Source organism: Phyllostomus hastatus, unplaced genomic scaffold (assembly GCF_019186645.2).
Source record: "Phyllostomus hastatus isolate PE091 unplaced genomic scaffold, TTU_PhHast_1.1 phas_contig_159, whole genome shotgun sequence".
Lineage (NCBI taxonomy): Eukaryota > Metazoa > Chordata > Mammalia > Chiroptera > Phyllostomidae > Phyllostomus > Phyllostomus hastatus.
The window spans coordinates 16,099,990-16,122,749 of NW_025333640.1; the positions used below are offsets into that span (position 1 = coordinate 16,099,990).

Sequence of the window (22,760 nt, forward strand, 5' to 3'; positions counted from 1 at the left end):
GGCTTCCTAAAGGTCAAAATATAGCCTATTTAATCAGAGGATATTATTTTTTAAGCACAGAGTGGAACTTTGAAATGCCTACACAGTGCTCCTTAATAATCTGTTTCTAGTGACAGAATTAATTTCTTAGGCATAAATTCAACACCATGTGCAATAGCCTCATGAAGGCTCAAAAAGAGGTGGAAAGTGTCTACTTCAGAGGTCCTGTAATTACGTTGAAACATGACTTACATTCGTGACATGATAAAAGGATGAGATCATGGATAATAAAGTTCTAAATTGGATGGTACATAACATTAATGTGATCAGTGCTCAGGTAAGGGAATAATGTGGACCGCCAAAGTCTGGGGGTAAGATTGGTGAAAAGGCTGGAATTTAACTCAACTTTAAATGAGTAGACAGACCTTGAATAGGTACCACAGTTGCCTTCTTCCTTTTTATATTCAGCTCCATAAAAAATAATCAAATCCTTTTATTCTCTTTTCCTTTAGATTTTATAAAAATTCTTTTCATATTTAAAGAGTAAAAACTAATAAAAATAGAACATAGAATAAATTTTAAAAGAAAAACAAGAGTGAAAAAATAAAATGTAACCAGAAATTAGTCTAAAAACTATACCACACTTGTACACTTGACAGAAATGAGCCCTAAATCTGGCTCTGAGATTTCTTATAGTACCAGAGAAGTCAGACCAGTGCCACAGTTTAGTGAGCACAAGATAAAAACAACTAATTGTTCAGGAGTACAGTTGTCCTTAGTACTGGGATATAATAAACAATGTCCTTAACAATTTCTTCACATAAGTAGTACAGTCAGTTCTCAGGGAGCTTTCTGATGACAACTCAAATGTAGTCTGAAAGGAACACACTTTATGAAAAAATAATTCTGGAGGGGCATAATTTTTTTATTTCATTTATTGAACAAACACATTAGTAGTACATGCGCTGATAGACACTCTTCTAAGCACATTACAATAATAAATCATTTGTAGCAATTGTTCCTGCTTGAACTGCATTATTATTTTTGTTTTATAATTGAAAAAATTTAGACAGAGGGGTAAATTAACCAAGTCTCAAAGATAGCAAGTAGTGGATTGAGAATTGCTATGCAGCTGATTTGCGCTTTTAAAAATTTTTTTAAGTCTTCATCTGAGGTTATGTTCATTGGTTTTAGAGAGAGGAAGGGAGAGAGAGAAACATCGATATGAGAGAAACAAGAATCAGTTGCCTCCTTAGGCACCCCGTCCAGGGATCAAACCTGCAACCCTTTCGTGTACTGGATGGCGCTCCACCAATTGAGCCAGCTGGCTAGGGCTGGTCTGTGCTTTGAATTGTTTGTTGTACTGTCTTTGTCCTGGTGCATAGATGGGTATGTTGTTCTTATATGATCCAGAAGTGGGACTTCATGTTTTTGAAGAATAGATAAACTCTTTGATCTTTTAAACTTTCCTCCCTAAAGATGGCCATTTATGTTAGTCATAGTTTTAGTTGAGAGAAATATTGAGTCCAATGTGACCTTCCCAGCCCAAACCTACCTATCTTCATGGCCAAAGTACTATCTACTTAAACACTCAGTGGAGATGGGTTTCTCAGACATTGGGTGACCATCACATGTCATTATATCCCTCATGGAATTAGGTTTATAGTAAACAATCGAATAAAACTCACTTTGGTGTAACTTCATAATATTCTTCTATATAGGTGTCGTCTGCAACAGAGATACTGGTCTCCAACTCAATCAATAGATCGTATAAAATTAGCGGTCCCCCCAATTTTTCACACCCACTCCCACTACAGTCTACTGGAAATGTGCTACAATTGCTGTAGCCATTAGTGAAATTAGGTCTGAATACCTATTCTTAAAAAAAGAAGATATTGTTTGTTGTTTAGCTTAGCTTTCCAAAATAATCATGAAGATGAGTCTTTTAGATTTGATTATAGTAACTAATTTACTACTTAATATTTCTAGGTTTTAAATATGTTAAATAAAATTCTATATAAAGAGCATGTAGAAAACTAGAGTGATAAAATTAATGGTTCTTTTATGTTTAAGGTTAATTTTAGTGAGTTTGTTTTGTTTTAGAACTCTAGTTATATTTGAAATGACTAAAATGATACACTTGAGAGTTTTGTAATCTGTATTTTCAGATTTAGACTATGTTTTTGCACACGCTAGTGGCATCTTTCTTACAAGTACGGTCTACTTTCTGGCTTACTGTGTAACCATGAAAAATAATCCTAAACTATATCCTGAAGCAATCTTGCCAGGTAAGAATATTTACTACAAAAAATCTTCTTACTCTATGAAAGTATCATTCTTTACTTGTTTAACTTAAATAATCATCTTCTGGAAACCAAGCCATCCTGTGTGTGTGTTTTCACTCCCTTCATTGCTTTGGCCCAGTTCACCAACAAATATGAAGAATTTAAAAACCATGAAACTAAATATAAATTGCTCATCATTATTGTAAAACTTAAAACTTGAACGATGAAGCTAAGATCATTTCCTATGCCAAAGCAGTGTATATTGACTGTCACACTTTATTATTTCTTCTTTACTATCTAAGAATTTCTATAAAAGTCAGAGTCCTGTGACTTTATTTTTTTTGAAAGTATCAACAAACAGGAATCTGCAGTCACGTGGGAAAGCGAACATTTTTTCCAAAAATTAAGAAGAAATTGTTTTAGAGCTAAAAAATGTATATGTTAAATATACATGTTTTTGGACTTAATCCATTAGCCATTGATGGTAAAATATATATAATTTCTCATTTATGATTTTGCTGCAGTTCAATTTATGGAAGTATGTAAGTAAAATTTTTTGTAGAACAGACTAAAACATATATGAGAGACTCATTTTTGAGTGCCTGATTGATTTAAGCCAAAGTATGCCACTATAGTGGAAATGTTATAGAAAGTGGTAGAATATTTACTGAAGGCTTAGTTCAATTATCATGAGATTTTTAGCTGCTGTTTTCATTCCAACTCTAGGAGCTTTTTTCCTTAGGTATAAGCATCATTCTGAATTTCACTTGTTTTTATGTTCATGGTCTAGAGTAAATGGTGTTTGCAGAGCATGTTCAGATCTAGTATCTTCACTAGCGCCCCCTCCACTACCCAATCGTTACTTAACTATTACTTTGGGTACTTTATTTAATGTCAGTAAAGTGAAAGGATTGATAATTATACCCACAGCAGTCAACAGCAATCAGTGGTTTCCAAAATAATCATCATAAAGCATATGTCAAAAATCCATGTTGGCCAGTAACGCTGAGAGGAACGCATCGATCTGTGTACTTTAATATTCCTGCTAAATCTAGAGTGCGGCTTTTTCCAGAGGGCAGTGTGGTTTGTAAATGCGTGGTGTCTGTGTGTGTTTCAGGATTTCTGTCAGGACTACTGTGGGCCATAGCTTCCTGCTGTTGGTTCATAGCTAATCACTCCCTGAGTGCTGTGGTTAGTTTCCCGCTAATCACTGCTGTAAGTAGCTGAATTGTTTTTCCAATTCTTTCTCTTTTAATGTAAATCTAGTTTTTCTGAAGCATTCTTAGTGAATCACTGAAGATTGTTATAGAGCTTTATTGTTTAGGAGGACAATTAGTATAGTAGATTCATGTGAATAAACTGATAGATGCCTTCTAATCTCATGTCCTTGATTGCCAAGAGAACATTGCTAACTTCGTTTTAGGTTTCTTCATCTTTGATATCCTTGCAGTGTTTATTTGGTCATTTTACCTAATGTCATTTTAGCTATATCATAACTTGCTATTTATAACAATAACCATCTCTATATGACAGTTTATAAATAGAAAAGTGCTCTTGTGAAGATTATCACCCTTGAGTGACCTGACAACCTGTGAGACAGAAAGTACTTCCTACTCGTCTTCACATGAAACTTCAGTATTTTTAAGGAGGGCTTTCAGAAAGTGCTAAAGCGAAGTATTTTCTCTGCGTAATGCCATTTAATGTGGCATACGTCATACAATTTGCTTCATCTGGCTGGGGGGAGGGGTTTGGCACTAATTATGTAGTACATAGGTAACAGAAAAACAAAAACATTTCTTTCGACATAGGCAGGACAAGTATCAATAGGATTGTCCCCGTTTTTGAAGATGAGAAAATTGAAGCTATCGCCAACAGCGCTGTCAGAGTGAGAAAGCCAGGGGAAATCTCAAGGCAGAATTCTAAGTACAGGGTTTCCAGTGCACAGTGCTCCATTTTGCCACATTTTGCCATCAGTGTAGAATCCAGCTTAGAGTTTGTTTCAGGTTCATTATGGTAACAGGACTGACATATACACCCAGGAATGAATTGTTTTAATGTTGGGATCTTAGGTCCACTCTGGGTATTTGCAATTGCTGACTGGTTGTTCACCTGTATCCCTTGCTTCTTAAATCATCATCATAAATAAAATTTGCCTGAAATGTTTTATCAGCCCACCTGTGCAAACCTAGAAAATGGGTTTTTTTAAAAACACATTATCTAATCTAAAACATATTGCATTAAAGTTTGAAACATCCTTAAATTTTAATATAAATTCTGGGTTTCAAGCTATATATTTTTGACAGTTTTATTGTGTTCATAAAATAGTTAGCTTTAAAGTACAACTAAATTCAAATAAACTAGTTTTTTAATATAAAGAACTCACATTTTGACATCTTTAATCTCTGCTAGGGGAAAATGTTATTGAAATCAATCATGTTACAGGGATGTTTTTAGGTTTAAGTCCTCATCATTGGAATGGCAAAGGACCCAAATTTTTCCCACAAAGGAGTTTGTTTCTCATCATTCCAGGGTTATTTAATGCTAGAAGTGACCACATAACACAGGGAAATATAATGGACAATGGGGTATAAAGCTTACCAGCTAAATACTTAAAAGTAAATTTGCATTGAGAAGTATACAGTATGATAATTCTTCTCAAGTAGGGATACAAATGTTATATTCTTGAACAATGGTGGGTTCCCCAAAAAGGATTTGAAATTATTTTATGTAAAATATACATATGCAATCAAGTCACACAAGGCAAATAGAAATACAAACACAGAACATCAAAACTATAGTAAAAATGAGAAACAAAGCAAATAGCACAAGGGGTAAATAGTTATGATTAAAATTGTTTTGCACATGTAAAAGGGGTAATCCAATGGGGTAGCTAATTATTTTTGACTGACAATATATTATTTTCTCAGAAAAGACAACTATTTTCTAGCATTAAATTTTAAATAGAGTTTATAATATGGGGCCTTTTACAAGGAAAATTGAACAACAATAAATAAATATTTTTATTTAAAAAAATACAGTAGACAGAGAGATAGATTTCCAACCACTGTTTCTTATGTCAAAATTTTGGGAAAGACTTAAGGCAAAACATTAAAACCTAGTTCAATGGAAATAAATTGCTGAGGTAGAAGGCGTGAGCAGAGGGGTCAACAAGAGGGCTTTTGGAGACTTGCCTGTCAAAAGAATTATTCTTGAACCATTGGATATAAGCACAGTCATCCCACCCAGCGGGTACAGCTTCCTGGTGCTTGAGGACTGTTACCTGGGAAGGGCAGGTATTGCTGGGAGATGAGCAATAGGTCCTTACTGCCACTGTGTTCTTAACTTGGTTTTACTTTTTTGTTACTCTGTGTAAGACAACCTTATCAATGTGCAAAAAGGATTCAGTCCCTACCCTCAAAGATATTACATTCTTTTTAATTTTATTTTCCTAGCAGAGTAGATTTAATATTTTCTAATGGAAAATTTCAAATATACCCATCACCAGCTTCAATGATTATAAATATGATCATTCTTATTTTTTCCAAAAAGCACATTTTTTTGAATCCCAGTAGCTCTGTTTTTCCCAGGTACATATATTTCCATTGTTACTTATCTATTGGTGAGTAGATTATGAGTTCCTTGAAATGGAATTTGTACTGTTTATTGGCAAATAACATTCAATTAAAAAGCAAAAAAAAGAAGAAGTAGTAACAAAGAAAAGAAAAAACCCACACAGCATGAGGAAGGACTTGCTACCTCTGCTCCCAGTCTTCCCTGGAAGTCTAAAAGCTGAATCCACCCTTAAAGATGTCTCACCTTGTCTTCAAAGATTGATTTACAAATGCAATTTGTATAAATTTACAAAAGGAAAATACACAATTCCAATTGTCAAAACAGGTGTAACTCTTACCTAGGATGCCCTTCCGCTTTGGCTCTCCTTCAGAGTCCGCACACACTTTCACTTAGAACAGCATCAGCCAAGCACCACTTCCTATGACCACATTACTCATCACAATAACCTTTAGGTGCTGTCTCAGCAAATATTTAGAAAATCATCAGCCAAAAGGCCTCAAAGATCAATGATACCCTTTTGGTATTATCTTCTACCAAGTACTCTGAAGGGAAATGAATTTCCTGACTAAAGAGGATAAAATTTTTAAGCAAATGGCCCGATACATTAATATTATATCCTCTGGTCTATTGTTTTGTTCCATCCTGTCCAAAGTCAGTGTGGACCCAGATGCTTTTTGTCTGGCTTGGATTTTGAGCCTTAGGACCTTACCTCATTGATAACAAACAGTTCCTTTGACCTATTTCTCTGGCTCTTTTGATGTAGACTTTTCCAGATGCTGACAGACGGAGAGCAATGTATTTTTATTACTTTGCCTGCACGGCAGGAGTGAGTCTGACTTGGCTGACCCAGTCATGCAGACAGTGGAGAAGCGGAGGAGGGAAAAACATACTGGAATTGTTTATTTAAAACTTCCAGGGTTTGTGCAGGCTTCAAAAGGAATCATAAAAATGCTAATGCAATACACCTTCTCTACAAAAACCATGACTATTTCAAATTCCTATTTTTTCCCTTCTCAGCTAAAAAAATAATAATAAGACTCCAATACCTTAAGTTTTCAAATTGCACCCTCATCCTTTTTTCCCCATCTCCTTTCTTCTCATGTCCTTTATATTATTTTATTTCAGTCTTTATTTCCTGTTCATGAACCCATTATTTATTTTTCCTTACATGGTTTTTCTCTATTCCCATAGTACTAGTTTTAACATTTATAAGAGTTTAAAGTCAGATAGAGTTGATCACTCTGAAGTAGTATCATCTTTTTTAAATTTTAAAATACATGCTGCTTCCATATGTACATTATTTGTCAGATCCAAAAGAACATACTAAAATTTCTTCAGTTATGAGATTATCTTACCCAGAAAAAGTTGTAAATTTCTTCAGACACTTTTTCTTATTAATCCTAGTTCTAGTACCATAAGTAACTAATACACTAGAAAAAATAAACTACTTATTAAAATATTTTATTATAAATAGAATACATTAAAAAAGCATTCTATAACACCAAATATAGCATGATCAAAATAAAAATGAGAACCATAAAGAAAAAATAAATATAAAAGCCTCCATATTTTACCTAATGTGACTTAGGTTAATTTAATGTTAAGTTAGGGTTGAGATTATTTCCCTGACAATATTGTTATATTGCTTTTACAATAGAAAGTTATATGGTTAAAGTATCAGTTTAGCTCTCCAATTTAGAGTACAGCCACAGAAAAATAACTGATTTAATTAAAGTTTTCTTTTAAGGGTCCAGGATTTGTAGCTGCGTTGTGGGGTGTCTTCATATTTAAGGAAATACAGGTAAGTACAAGAAAGGGCAGAATCATAAAACAGGTGTAGATCCATGTACAAAGGGGATTTAATACTGTCTGGGTTATTTTCTGAGGACTGCATGTAACTACTGAACCCAGTGCAGAAAACTCATGAATAGAGGTGACAGGTCAGATGGTCAAAATGTTTTTTCATCCCTAACTAGTAAAGAAAATAATAAAAAACTAGTAAAGAAAATAATAATAAAAAATAAAGATAATTATTATAAAACATGTTTCTACCCCAGCCCCTAGGGGAAAAATGCTTTAGTTGTATTTCCTCATATTTCCATAAGAGATTTGGTTAAATAATTCAATAAATTATGATCCAGGGAGATTTTATTTTGTGTAAAACATGGTAGATCAACAAAAAAAGATTTTTTTATTCCCAAAATTAAAATAACCCTGAGGCAAATGGAATTTGGGGATAGACATTCCTGTGGGTTCTCCTGCCTCCCCATGGCCTCCATATCAAACCAGCACCTTTGCAGGACAAGTGACTCCTGCCTCTTCCTTCTCCAGTGCCTTCAACACTCTCTCCAGGCATCACAGGCATAATACTTTCTGTCTCAATATGCAGCTGTATAGCAAATAGTTCCTGGTTCTAGAAGATCTGATCTTGGTAGTGTCTGGGGACCATGAAGTGAACTATGTCCCTGGCTAATCCTTAAAATGATCCTTCAATTTTAGATTTAAGAAATCATTTCTTTCATTCTAAATGACATATGTTGATTTAGAAAGGCACAATTTGATAATATAAGCTTCTCAGATGAAGTAAACATGTTTAGAAGATACTTGGACCATGATCTTAATTTTTTTTTTAATACCCAAGACAACTTTAAAAATGTATAGACTCATAAGTTACTTTTATGCAAATGCTTCTCATTTATTTTATAGTTAGGGTTGCTTTTCACAAAAATAATTCTATCCCCATAACATGCTCTAAATCTCTTTGCAAATATTTCATCTGCCTTAAAAGCATAATGATTTCTATTTAACAATTATTAGTCAGCATAACATTCTGAAGCCTTAGAAAATCACAAGTTAGTGATCAGAACTTATCTGCAATTAAGGGGTAGAGAAGCACAAACTAAGAACAGATTTATTTTAAGCTTTTGAAAATTATTTTGCTTACTACTACAGTAATAATGATACTGAATTAAAAATCCATTTTTCTAGATGTAAGAACTCCCTCAAGAGAGGAAACCTCAAGCCATTAAGCTTAGTGTTAAATCCCCAGAGTCCTCTAAAAAGATGCTAAAAGACACTCAAAGAGTTTTGTTTTTTTTTTAAGATATCTTCAAAAATACAGACCAAGCAGAGGAGGAACCTGTGAGAATGATAAGCCCTGACCAAGTAGGGCTTAATTCAGGAATGCAAGGGTAGTTGATAATATGCAAATTAATCTAATTTATTATAATATTAAATGGGAAAACTATGTGATAATATATTTTCAAAAGGCATTTACTAAAAATAAAAACCAGTTTTTAAGTAAGAAAATAGCCTCTTAGTAAAGCTATAAATAGGAGGAAGCTGCAGATAAGATGTCTAGTAAAAACAACAAATACATAACTAAGGTGAAACACAAGAGTTCTCTATCAATTATTCCTCAACAAAACTGATATAAAGAGTTCTCATTGGCTGGAAGGAAAAGATTTTTCTATCCTTGCCATTATTCATTATTTTCTGGAGCTCCTATCCAGTGTGGTAAGATAAAATCAAGAATAAGAGGAATAGATATAAAAAGGAAATGAGATCATTGTCATCTCGATGTCGTGTTATAGTCTTTAAAATTTTGTGAAAGTCTTATTATCCAATAAGATCATTTACTAAGGTGCTTATAGATAGCATAAATATAAAATCACTGTCCTTCTAATATGCCACTAATTATCAATTACAAAGTGGAAAATGGACACTATTAATACCTACCGTGATTATAAAAATATATGAAAATAATTAACAAGAAGTATGCTAGATTTATAAAACGTTTTACTTTATCACAAAAGTTTACGAAAGGACATAAATGAAAATCAGAGCAAATGGGAAGACTCACCATGTTCCTGATGGGAAAACTCACTACTGCTCCTAAGCAGTTCCCTCCAGGTACACTCACTGAGATTCCCATAAAATCCCAATGGCATTGCTTCTGGAATTTAGGAGTGAGTGTTAGTGTGGCCACGTGTGTATGTAAAAACAGAGGGAGGGAGTGCCAAACTGAAAGCAAAGAGTAAGTTTTGTTTATCTTCCTAAAGTCAGAAAACCTTACGCATCTCATCTGTCTACAAACAAAGCTAAAAGCATGTCCAGTGACACTTACCATTCAACACAAGTGCCTAGCTACCTCCTAACAACTAAGCTGAAGGCAGTTTTAAATACTTTACATGCCAATGAGTTTAAGAAAAATTTATCAGCTCAACACTGAACTCAGAATCCTATCAGAATTAAAAAATGTATTTTTCTTAGAAACAACGTAAAACCCCTAGGTAAAACAAAAGCAAGACATTATGACTTTTAGTCCATATCAGTTATGTCTTGAAGCAGTCCTTGCGGACACAGTTAAAAGTGTACAACCTGCAGCAGTAAGAGCTGAATCGGAGACCCAAGCACTTCTGAGTGAAAGAATGTAATGATTTTATTTAGTTTTGATGCCGCCAGTGCTCCAGAGGGATGCTTTGCACACCTAATACTCTTTCATATCTTTTGTATCTGTTCCTCTTTCGGAAGTTTGCTTTAGAATTTAATGTTTAGCTATTTTAAGCCAGGTGTTCACTATATTTTTAGCAACACTTTTTTTTTAGTGTATCTACAGTAATCCCAATGCAGGGGATTATTACCGCAACAATTTATGGATCAGTAGCTCCCCTCAGATAAAGAATGAGTTGTTTTTTTATCTCAATAGCTGTTTCAGAAATCCAAGTTAAAAACTTTTTGCTTTGAGGAGAATGTTAGTGTGATCTTTCTAAGAGCTAGCATTTATCTTTGACCAAGGAAAACTATTACCCAAATAAAATCAATGTTTTCCCCCTAGGAGACTAGGCAATTTAGGCAGATTCTTAACCTTAAGGAGAAAAAAATATTTTATTCCCTGAGGACATTCCCTGTCTATGTAGATAATTAAACAGAGCGCTTACCAAAATATTCACATAACTAGGCTGTACAATGCCGACAGTCAAGGCCCCATACATTGTTTTTTCCTTTTTTAAGTAATCACATCAACTGTCTCATTTAAAGTACGTTTAGCAATCACCTGAGTGTATTCATTCTTTGAACGATATTTATGGAGAGCTTTTTCTGCTTCAGTACTGATATCTAGGTAAAGGCACGGTTGTAAAACTAAGAAAAAAGATGTCAGAGGACCTTAAGGCTTCAGTGCGGGATTCGAGTGTGAGTGTGTCTGTGCTGGTCCGCACTTGGCAAGGCCTCGTGCTGCTGCCTTTCACTTGTAGGACTCGTACTACAGTGACTTCTGACTGTGCTGATTCTCCCAGTGAACCCGACAGCACCACTGACTCCAGCCCACTTTACAAAGACCTCTCTCTGGTCATCAAGAAGACAAAATAATCCACTCTAACCTAATTCTTTATTAAGTTGGAAAAAGGAAATATGTACTGTAGTGTATATGGGCTACTTATTAACTGGTAGTAACCGTGATAAGAGCTAATAATAGTATTATATAATCTGACTGTCGGGAGCTCTCCATGTAATTTTAGATCATCTATCTAAAATTAGGGAGGAGCTAATCTTGTTTTACATTGTGATGTTCACATCTTCCCTTTTGGTGACTGACGACCTGGCAGTCAGTCACTCAGAGGGAAACAGCCAGAAGAATGAGGGAGCTTGAGATGGCTCTGCAGGAGAAAATGGTCGAAGGAGCTGAAATATTGACCAGGAAAAGGATGCTTCAGGGATATAAGGCAGTCACTTTTCCATGTTTAAGGGTTTTTCTTGTAGGACAGAGATTAGAAATTGATCTGTCTGTACCCCTAGAGATAGAACTTGAAGGAAATAAAATATTTTTAGTTAATACAGGGAGGTATTCTTTGTCTCTTTAAAGATGGACTGTCCCCATTTGGAAAGCGGTTCTCGGAGTTTTCCATCTCTGTGCCAGGGCCCCGGTCACATACAGAGCTGGACAAGCCAGACCTAGCCTCTGTTTCTTCCTCACCCTTTAGACTGCATTTATTTATTCAGCTCTATTTATTTACTTATGTATTCATTCTCATTTATTCATCTGAGTTGTTCATCTCTCCCCAGGAGGACTGCTGTCACCTTCTTATTGGTCTCCATTCATACATCTGGTCCCCTCCAATCTCTTCACCACTGTCAAAAAGTGTGGGCTTCTTCAAATGCAAATCCAGTCTTTCCATGTCTAGCTGTATCTGTTTCTTTAAGGTCTCTCCATTGCTTGGAAACATAAAACCCCAAAGCAGAACATGTCCTATTGGGTCCCTGCCTTCCAACCTCACCTTGTTCTACTTACCTCTTATTGCTCTAGTCACACTGACCTTCTTTCCTCACCTGGCAAGTATCCTGCTTTCTCTTACAACAGAGATTTGCACGTGCTGCCCTCTTGCCCCGCCCAGTTCATTGATACTTAGAGCTCAACTTCCCACCCTCCAAACCACCTGGTTAAGATTCTTTTGTAACACAGTCAAATTACTTGTTTACCAGTATCCCACTCACTTTGTAACATTCTTTTCTGTGATTATTTTCTGTGATTATGTTAACTCCCATACTATATGATTAGCTGAATAAGGGCAGTTTGTCCTCACTTTTGCATATTTTAACCCCAGCTCACACTGATGCGCAGTAGGAGTCCACCTGTGTTTATTGAATGGCTGGACTGATAAAGCTCTTGTAGGTTTTCAAAGGAATCTGGATGACTACTTAGAGAAATAGCGTGTGTGTGTATATATATATAAAATAGCATGCATATATATATAAAATAACATATGTATGTGTGTGTGGGTAGAAAGAGAAGATGGTTAGTTAGGTTCCTAGTAATCTCGAGATTATGTGCTTTTTGCATGTTTGATTTAGAAGTTTTTAATTACAGTTATTCTTTTTTTACTATCCAGGGTCAGAAAAACTACCTATTAATGACATTTGCATTTTGCATCATCTTGACGGGAGCATTATGCACTGCTTTTTCTAAAATCTAAGAATCACACGACCAGCAGGTGGCAGCAGTGGTTAAGACAACGCCTCTACCGGACCCTAGTCAGATTATTCTGAGAACAGAGCTCATTTTCATACAGCAAATGGATCTCAACTCATCTTGGAGTGGGTAAATTATAGTTTTCACAAGTGTGGGAATGAAGAAAAACTGATTTTCTGTCAAGTACGAGGTGACTAAAATGTCTCCATTCTTACAACATTACATCTAAGGGTGCCTCTTTGCCACAATATGTGTTTATAATGTTGCACAAGCCAGAAAACAGCGCGGAGTTCATACAGAAAGAATTCCGCGTACATCCGAATCTCCAGGATATTATACTCGTTAATGAAGGGCGGCAGAAAAGAGGAAGAGAAAGGGGTGGGGTTGGTGAGGGGAGAAGAGTTAGCTCACAGTGGAATTAGATTCCAAAGATACCCGCATCCTTTGCTAGAAAAAGTAAATGTCAGCATTGGTAGCTGAATGTTAAAAAGGCCATTTCATTATTTTTAGCCCAAACTTATTTTTACTTCAAATTAATATTGCCCCACTCTACATCACTCACCCATCTTACTTAGCTCAAAATGCTTTTCATTATCTCCGAATAAAAATTCATCTTCACAGAACAAAAATTTCTCATCATTGAGAGTATAATACCGATACATAATGTGCAAGGACATATAAACACACACGCTATGTATGTACTATTCCAAATTTGGGAGAAATTCTAGAGGTACTGAAAATGAGGTTGTAGCTTATCAGAGAGAGTCCCAAGAGACCAAACACTCTTTGGGAGATATGTGTATGTGTGTGTTTCCTAAAAAAAACCTTTTCTAAAATCTTTCTTTTAACCAGAGGTTTTCTTCCTGTTTTCACTGGCGGCTTCTACTAGGCAATGGAAAATGACGGACATGCTGGTTTTATTTCTTTAAGAAAACTGAAATGGAACTGTTTGTACAATGTTCATCACAATGGTTCCCAAACTTTCAAAACAGTATGACCCCTGGTGCAGTGTGTGCTTCACCCACCCCACCTGACAGTCCAGCACTTCGTTGTGCAGAAGAGACAGCACAGCGTTCTGCTGAAGCGTACACACTATGGATGGAGGTCACCTGTGTGGGTTTAAATCTCCCCTCCGCTTCATTGTACTTGGTTGGCTTCGGCTAAGTTTCTGAGTCCCAGCATCAGATGCCTTGTCCATAAACCAGGGAGTCTGTCTGAACAGGCATTTGCCAAACCTCTGCTTTTTGCTTACCTTAGGAAGTTAATGTCTGTCTCTTTTGAAGCATTGAGGTTTTATTTTCCCTAGTCTAATATGATTAAATTCTTGTGTTTATTTGAACTTTCTCTGGCTTGACTTTCTGCCTCTGTGCACGGAGATGGTGATGCGTTAAGGAGGGAGGCAGTAGCCCAATGAGGCTGGCATCCTCGTTATGGGAATTTCCTCCTATCAGAACAAACATCTCTAGCTCCTAATGAGCTTTAAGAAATTAATACAGCATTTCCCTTGAGTTATCAAATGTCCTCTTATTTCTGTATCCATTTAATTTTATGAAGAATTTTTAAGAGAAAAAATGAAATACTTAAACCAACCTTCTACATGGAATTTTGGGGGAAAAATAATAATAGCTGTGGATCCCACTCCCTCTTTTGGCCCAGACCACTTAACTTGCACATGTTGAAACATCTCCAGGAGGTCAGTGGCCAAGGCTGTTTTTCCTTCAGACCCTGTGGAATAATTACTCCTTTTCCAGTAATAAAATCTCTAACACAATTCATCTTGACAAGGGTCCATGAAAACAAACAAACATTCCAATTTCTAAATGGAGATTTTTCCAAGACCTAGTGAAATAAATCGCTGGGAATGAGCTGGAGAGAGAGACAAGACAGTGGGCTGTAAATCAGAACCTAGAAGTGCTGATGCCTCACAGGTGCTCCTGAGACGCCGCTTGCCTGTTTTCATTCCCTTAACCAACAAGGTGCTCAAAAGCACTGTTTCTAACTCATCCATACCTTACATGATTAAAAAAGTTATAAATCTGTCTTTCACATACCCCATAAATATTGATTTATAAAACTCACCTCAAATAATTTGTTTCCAACAGAAAAGGCTGTATTGTTTCTCTTTCTTCCAAACTTATTTGAGAATTATATTGGCTTTATATGCATGTGACAATTAAATTTATTGTGAGCTCCTTGAGAGTAGAAGGTGTTTTATTCATCTTTATATCTCAAGAAGCTAGCACAGCACATGGCATGTAATTTTTTAAAAAGCAAAACACTTTTGTTTTATGAATATCTTAAAGATACAGTCCAAAATTAATTAGCCATTGATTCTTTAAAAACTGGTCCTTAGGAATTCACTGAATCACACATAAAATATTAAGTGGTTTCTTTCTACCTGGCTATGATATATAATTAGCTTATATTGTTGGATTTAATTTCCTAAAATTTAACTAAAATATTTTGCTTTTGAACCCAATTAAAACATGGGCAAAGGACTTGAACAGACACTTCTCCAAGGAGGACATACAGAGGATCCAGAGACACATGAAAAGATCCTCAGTATTGCTAGCTATCAGAGAGATGCAAATTAAAACCACAATGAAATACCACTTCACACCAGTCAGAATGGCCATCATAAACAAAGCAACAAACAACAAGTGTTGGAGAGGCTGTGGAGAAAAAGGGACCCTAGTGCACTGTTGGTGGGATTGCAGACTGGTACAGCCACTGTGGAAAACAGTATAGAATTTTCTTAGAAAACTAAAAATGGATCTGCCTTTTGACCCAGCAATTCCACTGCTAGGATTATATCCTAATTCTGAAACACCAATCCAAAAGAACCTATGCACCCCAATGTTCATAGCAGCACAATTTAAAATAGCCAAGTGCTGGAAGCAACCTAGGTGCCCATCAGTAAATGAATGAATGGATCAAAAAACTGTGGTACATTTACACAATGGAATTCTATGCAGCAGAATGAAAGAAGGAGCTCCTACCCTTTGCAACAGCATGGATGGAGCTGGAAAGCATTATGCTAAGCGAAATAAGCCAGGTGGTGAAAGACAAATACCATATGATCTCACCTTTAACTGGAACCTAAACAACAAAACAAACAAACAAGCAAAATATAACCAAAGACACTGAAATAGAGAACAGGCTGACAGTGACCAGAGGGGAGAGGGGAGGGAATTTCAGGGGAAAAGGGGAAGGGTTTACAGGAATAAGTATAAAGGACACATGGACAAAAACTAGTGGGGGTGGGAATGGGAGGGAGGTGGGGGAGGCTGGAGGGGTGGGCTGGGATGGGAGTAAAAGGCAGAAAATCGTACTTGAACAACAATTAAAATAAAAACAAATAATAGCAGCTAGAAAAAAATTTTGCTTTTGAGTTCATAAGTGATATTGGATTGTAATATCAGGGTAGTACTGGCTCCAAAAAGTTTCTTAAAACTCGATATTATTCCTCCTTAAATGTTTGGTAGAATTCAAAACTGAAGCTATGTGGGCCTCAATTTTTTTAAACAAAGTGATTTAGGCTATCTGTTTCTTTTTGAATGAGCTGTCTTTTTTAAAAAAGATTTTATTTATTTATTTTTAGAGAGGAGAAGAGAAGGAGAAAGGGGGAGAAAAACATCAATGTGTGTTTGCCTCTCACGTGCCCCCCACTGGGGACCCATGAACCTAGGCATGTGCTTGACTGGGAATTGAACCAGCGGCCTTTAGTTCACAAGCCCGCACTCAATCCACTGAGCCGCAACAGCCAGGGCTGAATGAGCTTTCTTAATTTATGTCATTCAGGGAATTTGCTAAATTTGTGTACATTGTAGAAATTATTGACATAACCTTGTTTATAATATTTCTTTATTCTCCCTTCCATATCTGCAGAATTTGTAGTGATGTCTAATTTCTCAGTTCCGACATTGGTGATTTGTTCCTTCTCTTTCTTTGCCTGAACATTGTAACTAAAAGTTTATCAATTTTGTTGATCTATTCAACAAATTAGCTCTAGGTTTCCTTGTTTTTGCTGTGTTTTTACCTTTTATTTATTGATTTGTGTTCTTACATTATTTATTCTGTTTCATTTAGTTCCTTAACATGCTGTTATTTCCCACCCCCTTCCCCTTCTTCTGAAGGGGACTGCTTTAATTTTTCCTACGTGTCGTAGATTCTCTGTTCATCTTTATTCAGTTCTAGTCTCTGTTTTATTTTTCAGTAGTGTCCATGTTTTGTCTTCAAGTTCACTTTCCTTCTTCAGTGTCAAATCTACTATTAATACCATTCTGTATACTTTCTGAGGGACTGCATACAAAGTCAGAAATGCCAAGAAGGGAACCACAGGAAAATAGAGGCAGAGACTTGAGCACCGTAACTACAAGTCAAGGCCGAGGACTGCTGTAAGCCCCTGCGGTCTAGGAGCCAGGCTCAGGAAGGGACTTCCCCTCAGGTCCCCCAGAAAGAACCAAGCCTGCTCATTGCGGGCTTTTAGCTGCTGTCACTGTGAGAAAATAGCTTTCTGTTGTAAGCCATCAAATTTGTGTAAGTTACTGTGACATCCCTAGGAAAAGAATACAGGTATTTTTAACTCCATCAGCATTTGAGACACAGAACAGAATAAGATCCACGAATGCACCCCATGGCCATCAGCACTGGCAACACTGCTGCTAAGATAAAGATGTGGCGAAACCGCAAAGCAACACACGTAGAAAATGCATGTTGTGAAGGTTTTAAAAAGTGGCTTTTTTGCCTGGACAGAACTGAGCATTTCATCTTTAGGGAATACGGGGTGGGGCATACTCCTCTTCCTCTATAAATACAATACAGTGTGTCGTCGGATTTTTTGTTTAAGAAGGAAAAGAACCAAATACTTGGAATGTTGAGTAAAGCATTCCAGCAAGCCATCTCTGGGTAGAAAAAGGTCTGACAGAAATTACATAAGAAAATTTATAACATTCTTTAAGCATCTTGCTATTGACAATAAGATTCTTCTAGCCAACAGAGGACATCAGAGTGAATTCAGTTGCTTTCCAGCTGCTGAAGTCCTCACAGGGGAAACTCATGTCATTTTTTCTCATAGTAAAGACAAACTGTCTCTCTGGAAAATAGTTATATTTCCATCTTTTTAAAGATCCTGAGGAAAGTGAAAAATAAAATAAAACACAGAATTTCAGTATGCGTGCTGTGACTTCCTTGTCATTTGTTTATACTGATGCTGGAGTGACCTTTATACTTATATATTTATAGAGAGATTTATTATAAATCATTGACTCACGTGGCTGTGGAAGCTAAGAAGCCCCAAGGCCTGCAGCTGGCTGGCCGGGGACCTGGGAGAGCTCCTCGGTGTAGTGGCAGCCTGAGTCCAAAAGCCTGAGGAGCAGAAAGGTTGATGGTGTAGATTCCGGTCTGAGTTCGAAGGCCCAAGAACCAGGAGAGCCAATGCTCCAAGTTTTAGTCCAAGTCCAGGTCCTCCAAGGACCGGAAAAGACCCTTGTCCAGCTCACAGATGGGCAGAGAGAGTGAATTCTCCCTTACTCAGCCTTTTCCTTCTCTTCAGGTCTTCAGGGGATCAGGTGGGGCCCATCCACATCGAGGAGGACTACTGTTTTACTCAGGCTTCCTATTCAAATGTTAATCTCATCAGGAAACACCCTTACAGACACACCCAGAATAAGGTGTAACCAGATACCTGAGCACACTGTGGCCCAGGTGATTTGACACATAAATTTATATAGGTGTTAAATCCCACATATAATAAATCATTTATCTGATATTTAGTTCTTCAACCATAAAAAGATTTTGAGTTTAAACTCTTAGTTACACAATTTGGTAATACTGTGACCCTTAAACAATGCAAGGGTTTAAGGTCATATACAGTCAAAAATCTGACTCCCCAAAACTTAACTACACAGTTACTTGTCATTCTGTATCTGTGGGGGACTGATTGATTGATTCTAGGATCCCCTGTGGATACCAAAATAGATGAATGCTCAGGCCTCCATATGAAATGATGGGGTGCCCAACCTTTTGGCATCTCTGGGCCACACTGAAAGAAGACTTGTCTTCAGCCACACATTAAATGCACAAACACTAACGAAAACTGATGAGCAAAAAAAAAAAATAAGTAAATTTGTGATTTTGTGTTGGGCCTCATTCATGGCCATCCTGGGCTGCAGGTTGGACACCCCTAGGTGGAGGCACACAGTCAGCCCTCTGCATTCATGCAGTCCCAACCTCAGATCAAAACCCATGAGGTACTTACTGAAAAAACAGTGGCATGTAAGTGGGCCCCTGTTGTTCAAGGGTCAACTGTACTATTTTTAGAGATTGTTTTACGTGTCTGAGGCTATAGTAAAAATGTTTATTATAAACAGAAAAAGGAATGGGGGAAGCTTTCAACTTTGTTCGTAAAAAGACATGCTCACTTAGCCCTATTCCTGGATCATTTCATAACAGCTCCTCAGTATATACCTGAAAGGAATGAATGCACATACCCATTGAAAGTCTTGCACAAAATTGTCCATAGTAGCTGAAAACCAGAAATAATCCCATGTTCATGAACAGGGGAAAAGATAAAAAATTATGGTATATTCATAAAATGCAATGGAATACTACTCATTAATAGTCACACAAAGTGAGACATTTGGTTACCTTACCTTTAGCTATTAGTGTATATTAATCATTTAATTCAGCTGAATACATTTTTTAATTTGACCACCAGAGGTCAGTATGGGTTTAATTGTGATTGTCTTCATGTTAAAAAATGTAATTAACAAAAATTGGGGGTTCCTCTTTTTTCCCCCTTGCATTTTCCTCTGAACTGACTATACTTTACCACTTACAGGTTTTTAAAATCTAAATTACTATTTATCTTATACCTCATAGGTACCAATTGAATGTTCAGTGTGATGTCTGCTTTTCAGTTACTGGGTTTTCATTACCTTTTTACTTTGTTGTTTGGACCTTATCATTTAATTTTCTAAAAGTTGAACACATCAGAAAGTACACCTACTTTTGGAGTATTTAAACTGTTGCCTTAGAATACGCAGGACACAGAAGAAGTCCCACAGCCAGCACTACCAACATCAGTGAATGTCGCTGAATAAGTACTAAGCTAGAAGCCACATGTTTCTCTAACCCAGTGACAGAGACATCATTACTAAATCATTAGGCTGAATGGCCTCAGGTTTCTCTAAGATACTCTAATAATTCTTCAACTTCATTCGACATTTTGGGTCACAGAGACCTAGAACTATTTGCCCTGTTACTTTTGAAGACCTTTTTGCAACCAAGAAGCTGAAATGTTTCCCAATAGGCTGTTAAGTAATCATTTGCAGCACTCGGATGGTTCTGAGTACAGATTCCTATGGGTTATGCCATGACCGGTAGACTGGCCTGAGGAGGGTGGTCCGCAGTTTATTTCCTAAGGTGAAAATGTCTGGCATAAAGCAAGGCAGCAAAGGAGCCTGATGCAGCCCAGAAAGGCCCAGTGGAAGCCCCCCATGGGACAGATCCCATGGAGCTAGGAAAGTTGGGCATGTCCAGAATGCTCCGATTGTCAGCTGAGATATTGTCCACAATCTTCTTCCTTTCTCTTTCTTGACACAACAAAAGCCCTCTAGACTTGTGTTTCTTCACTTGTACCATCTTGTCATGCTGCCTGTTGAGGACCTCAGATCTGAAATTTAAAAGCACATACACATGTTGTCTGCATAATAAGACCATCCACTTTAATATGGGAATCTGATATATTTCTTAAATGTGTGGTAAGAAAATGTATATAAAACTAAATCTCACAAAATATTCCAGTAAACTTGTGTGCATGTTACCATGGGGGAGGATTGGAGGCACCTTGGTGTCTGACACTTGTATGCAGAGGGGATTTTTCCAGGCTCCTTCCGCACGCTGTGCCTTTTTATACAAACATGGACCTCTTTTCCATAGTTGTTGCAAAAATTCTAAATGCCCAGTCACTGCTTCGCTTCAATGCTTTGTGGAATGGATTTATCCTCCTAAAAAGATGTTTCAAGATCATAAATCAGAACAAGAAAATATAACTTTCCTTGGCTTTTGTGTGATTTTACTGGATTCTGCAGCTTCAGCTGTGTGACTGGCTTACTATTGACTCAGGTGAACTCAGAAAATTCTCTGCGCAATCCAGCAAGGCCAAAAGGGTCCTTTCTTAGGCAGTTTACTTGTTCAAAAGGCAGAGTAGCAAATTACATTGGCTTATTCCATGGCTTATTTGTTCTCTTGTTCTTCCAATCTTAATTTCTTTCTGTCTTACACACATGCATACATAGTCTTAGAGATTTCTGGAATTTGTCACTAAAAGAAAATGCTGCCATGAGTATCTCTACACATATATTTTATGAACTTGTATGTATATGTTTACCAGGCATATCCATAGTAGAATTATTGTATCACAAAATAGATACACATTTTAAATTTTGACAGAAATTGCCATAATGCTCTGCAAAATGTTGTACATTTTGCAAAATAGATACACATTTTAAATTTTGACAGAAATTGCCATAATGCTCTGCAAAATTCCAACCCTGCTATCAAATTTTCCACACAGTTGCCAATAGTTAAGAAACTGATTTTTCTTGTGATGCTCAAATGTGATGTGATTAAAATGATGTCTAAGCACCTAAATGCATCTACATTTGCATTAATTTGGGGGCAGAATTGATAGATTAGTTCTATGCCTATTGACTCCTCATATTGCCTTTCTTGTGAGCTTCTTGTTCACTCTTCACAATTTTTCTAGGAAGTCTTAGGATTTAAAGTTATGAACTGTAGAATTTCTTTGTATTTTAAAGGAATTAAGCCCTTTGCCTGTGTGTAATTATTGCTAAATATTTTTCCTAGTTTACTTTTTATTCTGGTTTTGTTGATGGTTACCATACATTTAATTCCTAGAATAAGTATTAAACACTCCATTTTAACAGAGAGATTTTGGTCACATTCTCAAGATAATTATTTTTTCATCTGCATGATTTTTTTCTAGCACTTTTGTTTTTATGTTTTACATTTAAATTGTTAGTCCATATGGACTCAATTTTTGAGTAAGGGATGAATATTTAACTACATTAGTTTTCCAAACACCTCATAAGTTATTTCAGCAGCATTTGTCGAATAATTCTCCTTTTCCTCAGTGTTCTGAGATGTCGTTAATGTATGCCAAATTTCAACAGGTACTTGATTCAGTCTCTGAGTCATGGAATTATATTTTTGTGGTAAGACCATAGAGTTGTAATCACTATGTTTTACATACCTTAAAATTGTTTAGCTTATTCACTATTGTTAGTCATCTAGTTTAGGTTCCAAGCAATTCAAGCAATCCAAGAATTCCAAGCAATTCTTATGTTCGCATTTCAGGATGAATTTAGAATAAATCTATCAAGTTCCAAGCAAATAAGCAAACAACAGCAACAACACACTTATTTGTATTTTCAGTGGACAGCACCTGAATTTGCACATTAAATTCAGGGACAATCAATATTTTTCAAATATTGACTCTTCCCATTCAATAACTTTGCGTATGGTTTTAGTAGAGTATGGTCATGCTACTGTGTGGTTTTCTGTTTTATTGTTATTATTTTAAAGTACCAGTCCTTGGTTCTATTTATCAATTCTATTATTTATCTAACTTTTACACTTATTTCAATCACTGTAATCCTTTTTATTTCAAATATGATTAAGTGCTTAATTAAATATTCTATGTCTTTTAGTAGGTAGATGTGATTAGGACTATTAATTTTCCTATGAATATCATTTTAGATCAGTCACATAAGTTTTGATATCTAGAATTTTCATTTTCATTATCTGGATATTTGGCAGTATCAGTTTAAATATTGTATTTTACACAAAAATCATTTAAGATACATTTTAAATTTTCCAGGTGGTTAAATTTTTTAAATTTTATTGTTAGAATTTCTATTTTCATATAATTA

General features: G+C 36.2%; 2 protein-coding genes across 5 annotated transcripts in view; one reads left to right on the plus strand and one right to left on the minus strand.

The window, feature by feature from the left end:
• Positions 1–14,320, plus strand: part of TMEM144 (transmembrane protein 144) — a 32,651-nt gene extending 18,331 nt beyond the window's left edge. For all 4 annotated transcript variants that reach the window (XM_045831117.1, XM_045831119.1, XM_045831118.1 and 1 more), the window contains 4 exons: positions 2,148–2,267; positions 3,382–3,479; positions 7,585–7,638; positions 12,725–14,320. In XM_045831117.1, coding sequence (XP_045687073.1) covers positions 2,148–2,267; positions 3,382–3,479; positions 7,585–7,638; positions 12,725–12,808 — 356 coding nt within the window. In that variant the 3' untranslated portion in view covers positions 12,809–14,320. The remainder of the gene's footprint in view (positions 1–2,147; positions 2,268–3,381; positions 3,480–7,584; positions 7,639–12,724) is intronic.
• Positions 1–18,341, minus strand: part of GASK1B (golgi associated kinase 1B) — a 115,609-nt gene extending 97,268 nt beyond the window's left edge. The window contains exon 1 of the mRNA XM_045831116.1: positions 18,077–18,341. The gene's annotated coding sequence lies outside the window, so the exon portion shown is untranslated. The remainder of the gene's footprint in view (positions 1–18,076) is intronic.
• Positions 18,342–22,760: the final 4,419 nt, after the last annotated feature.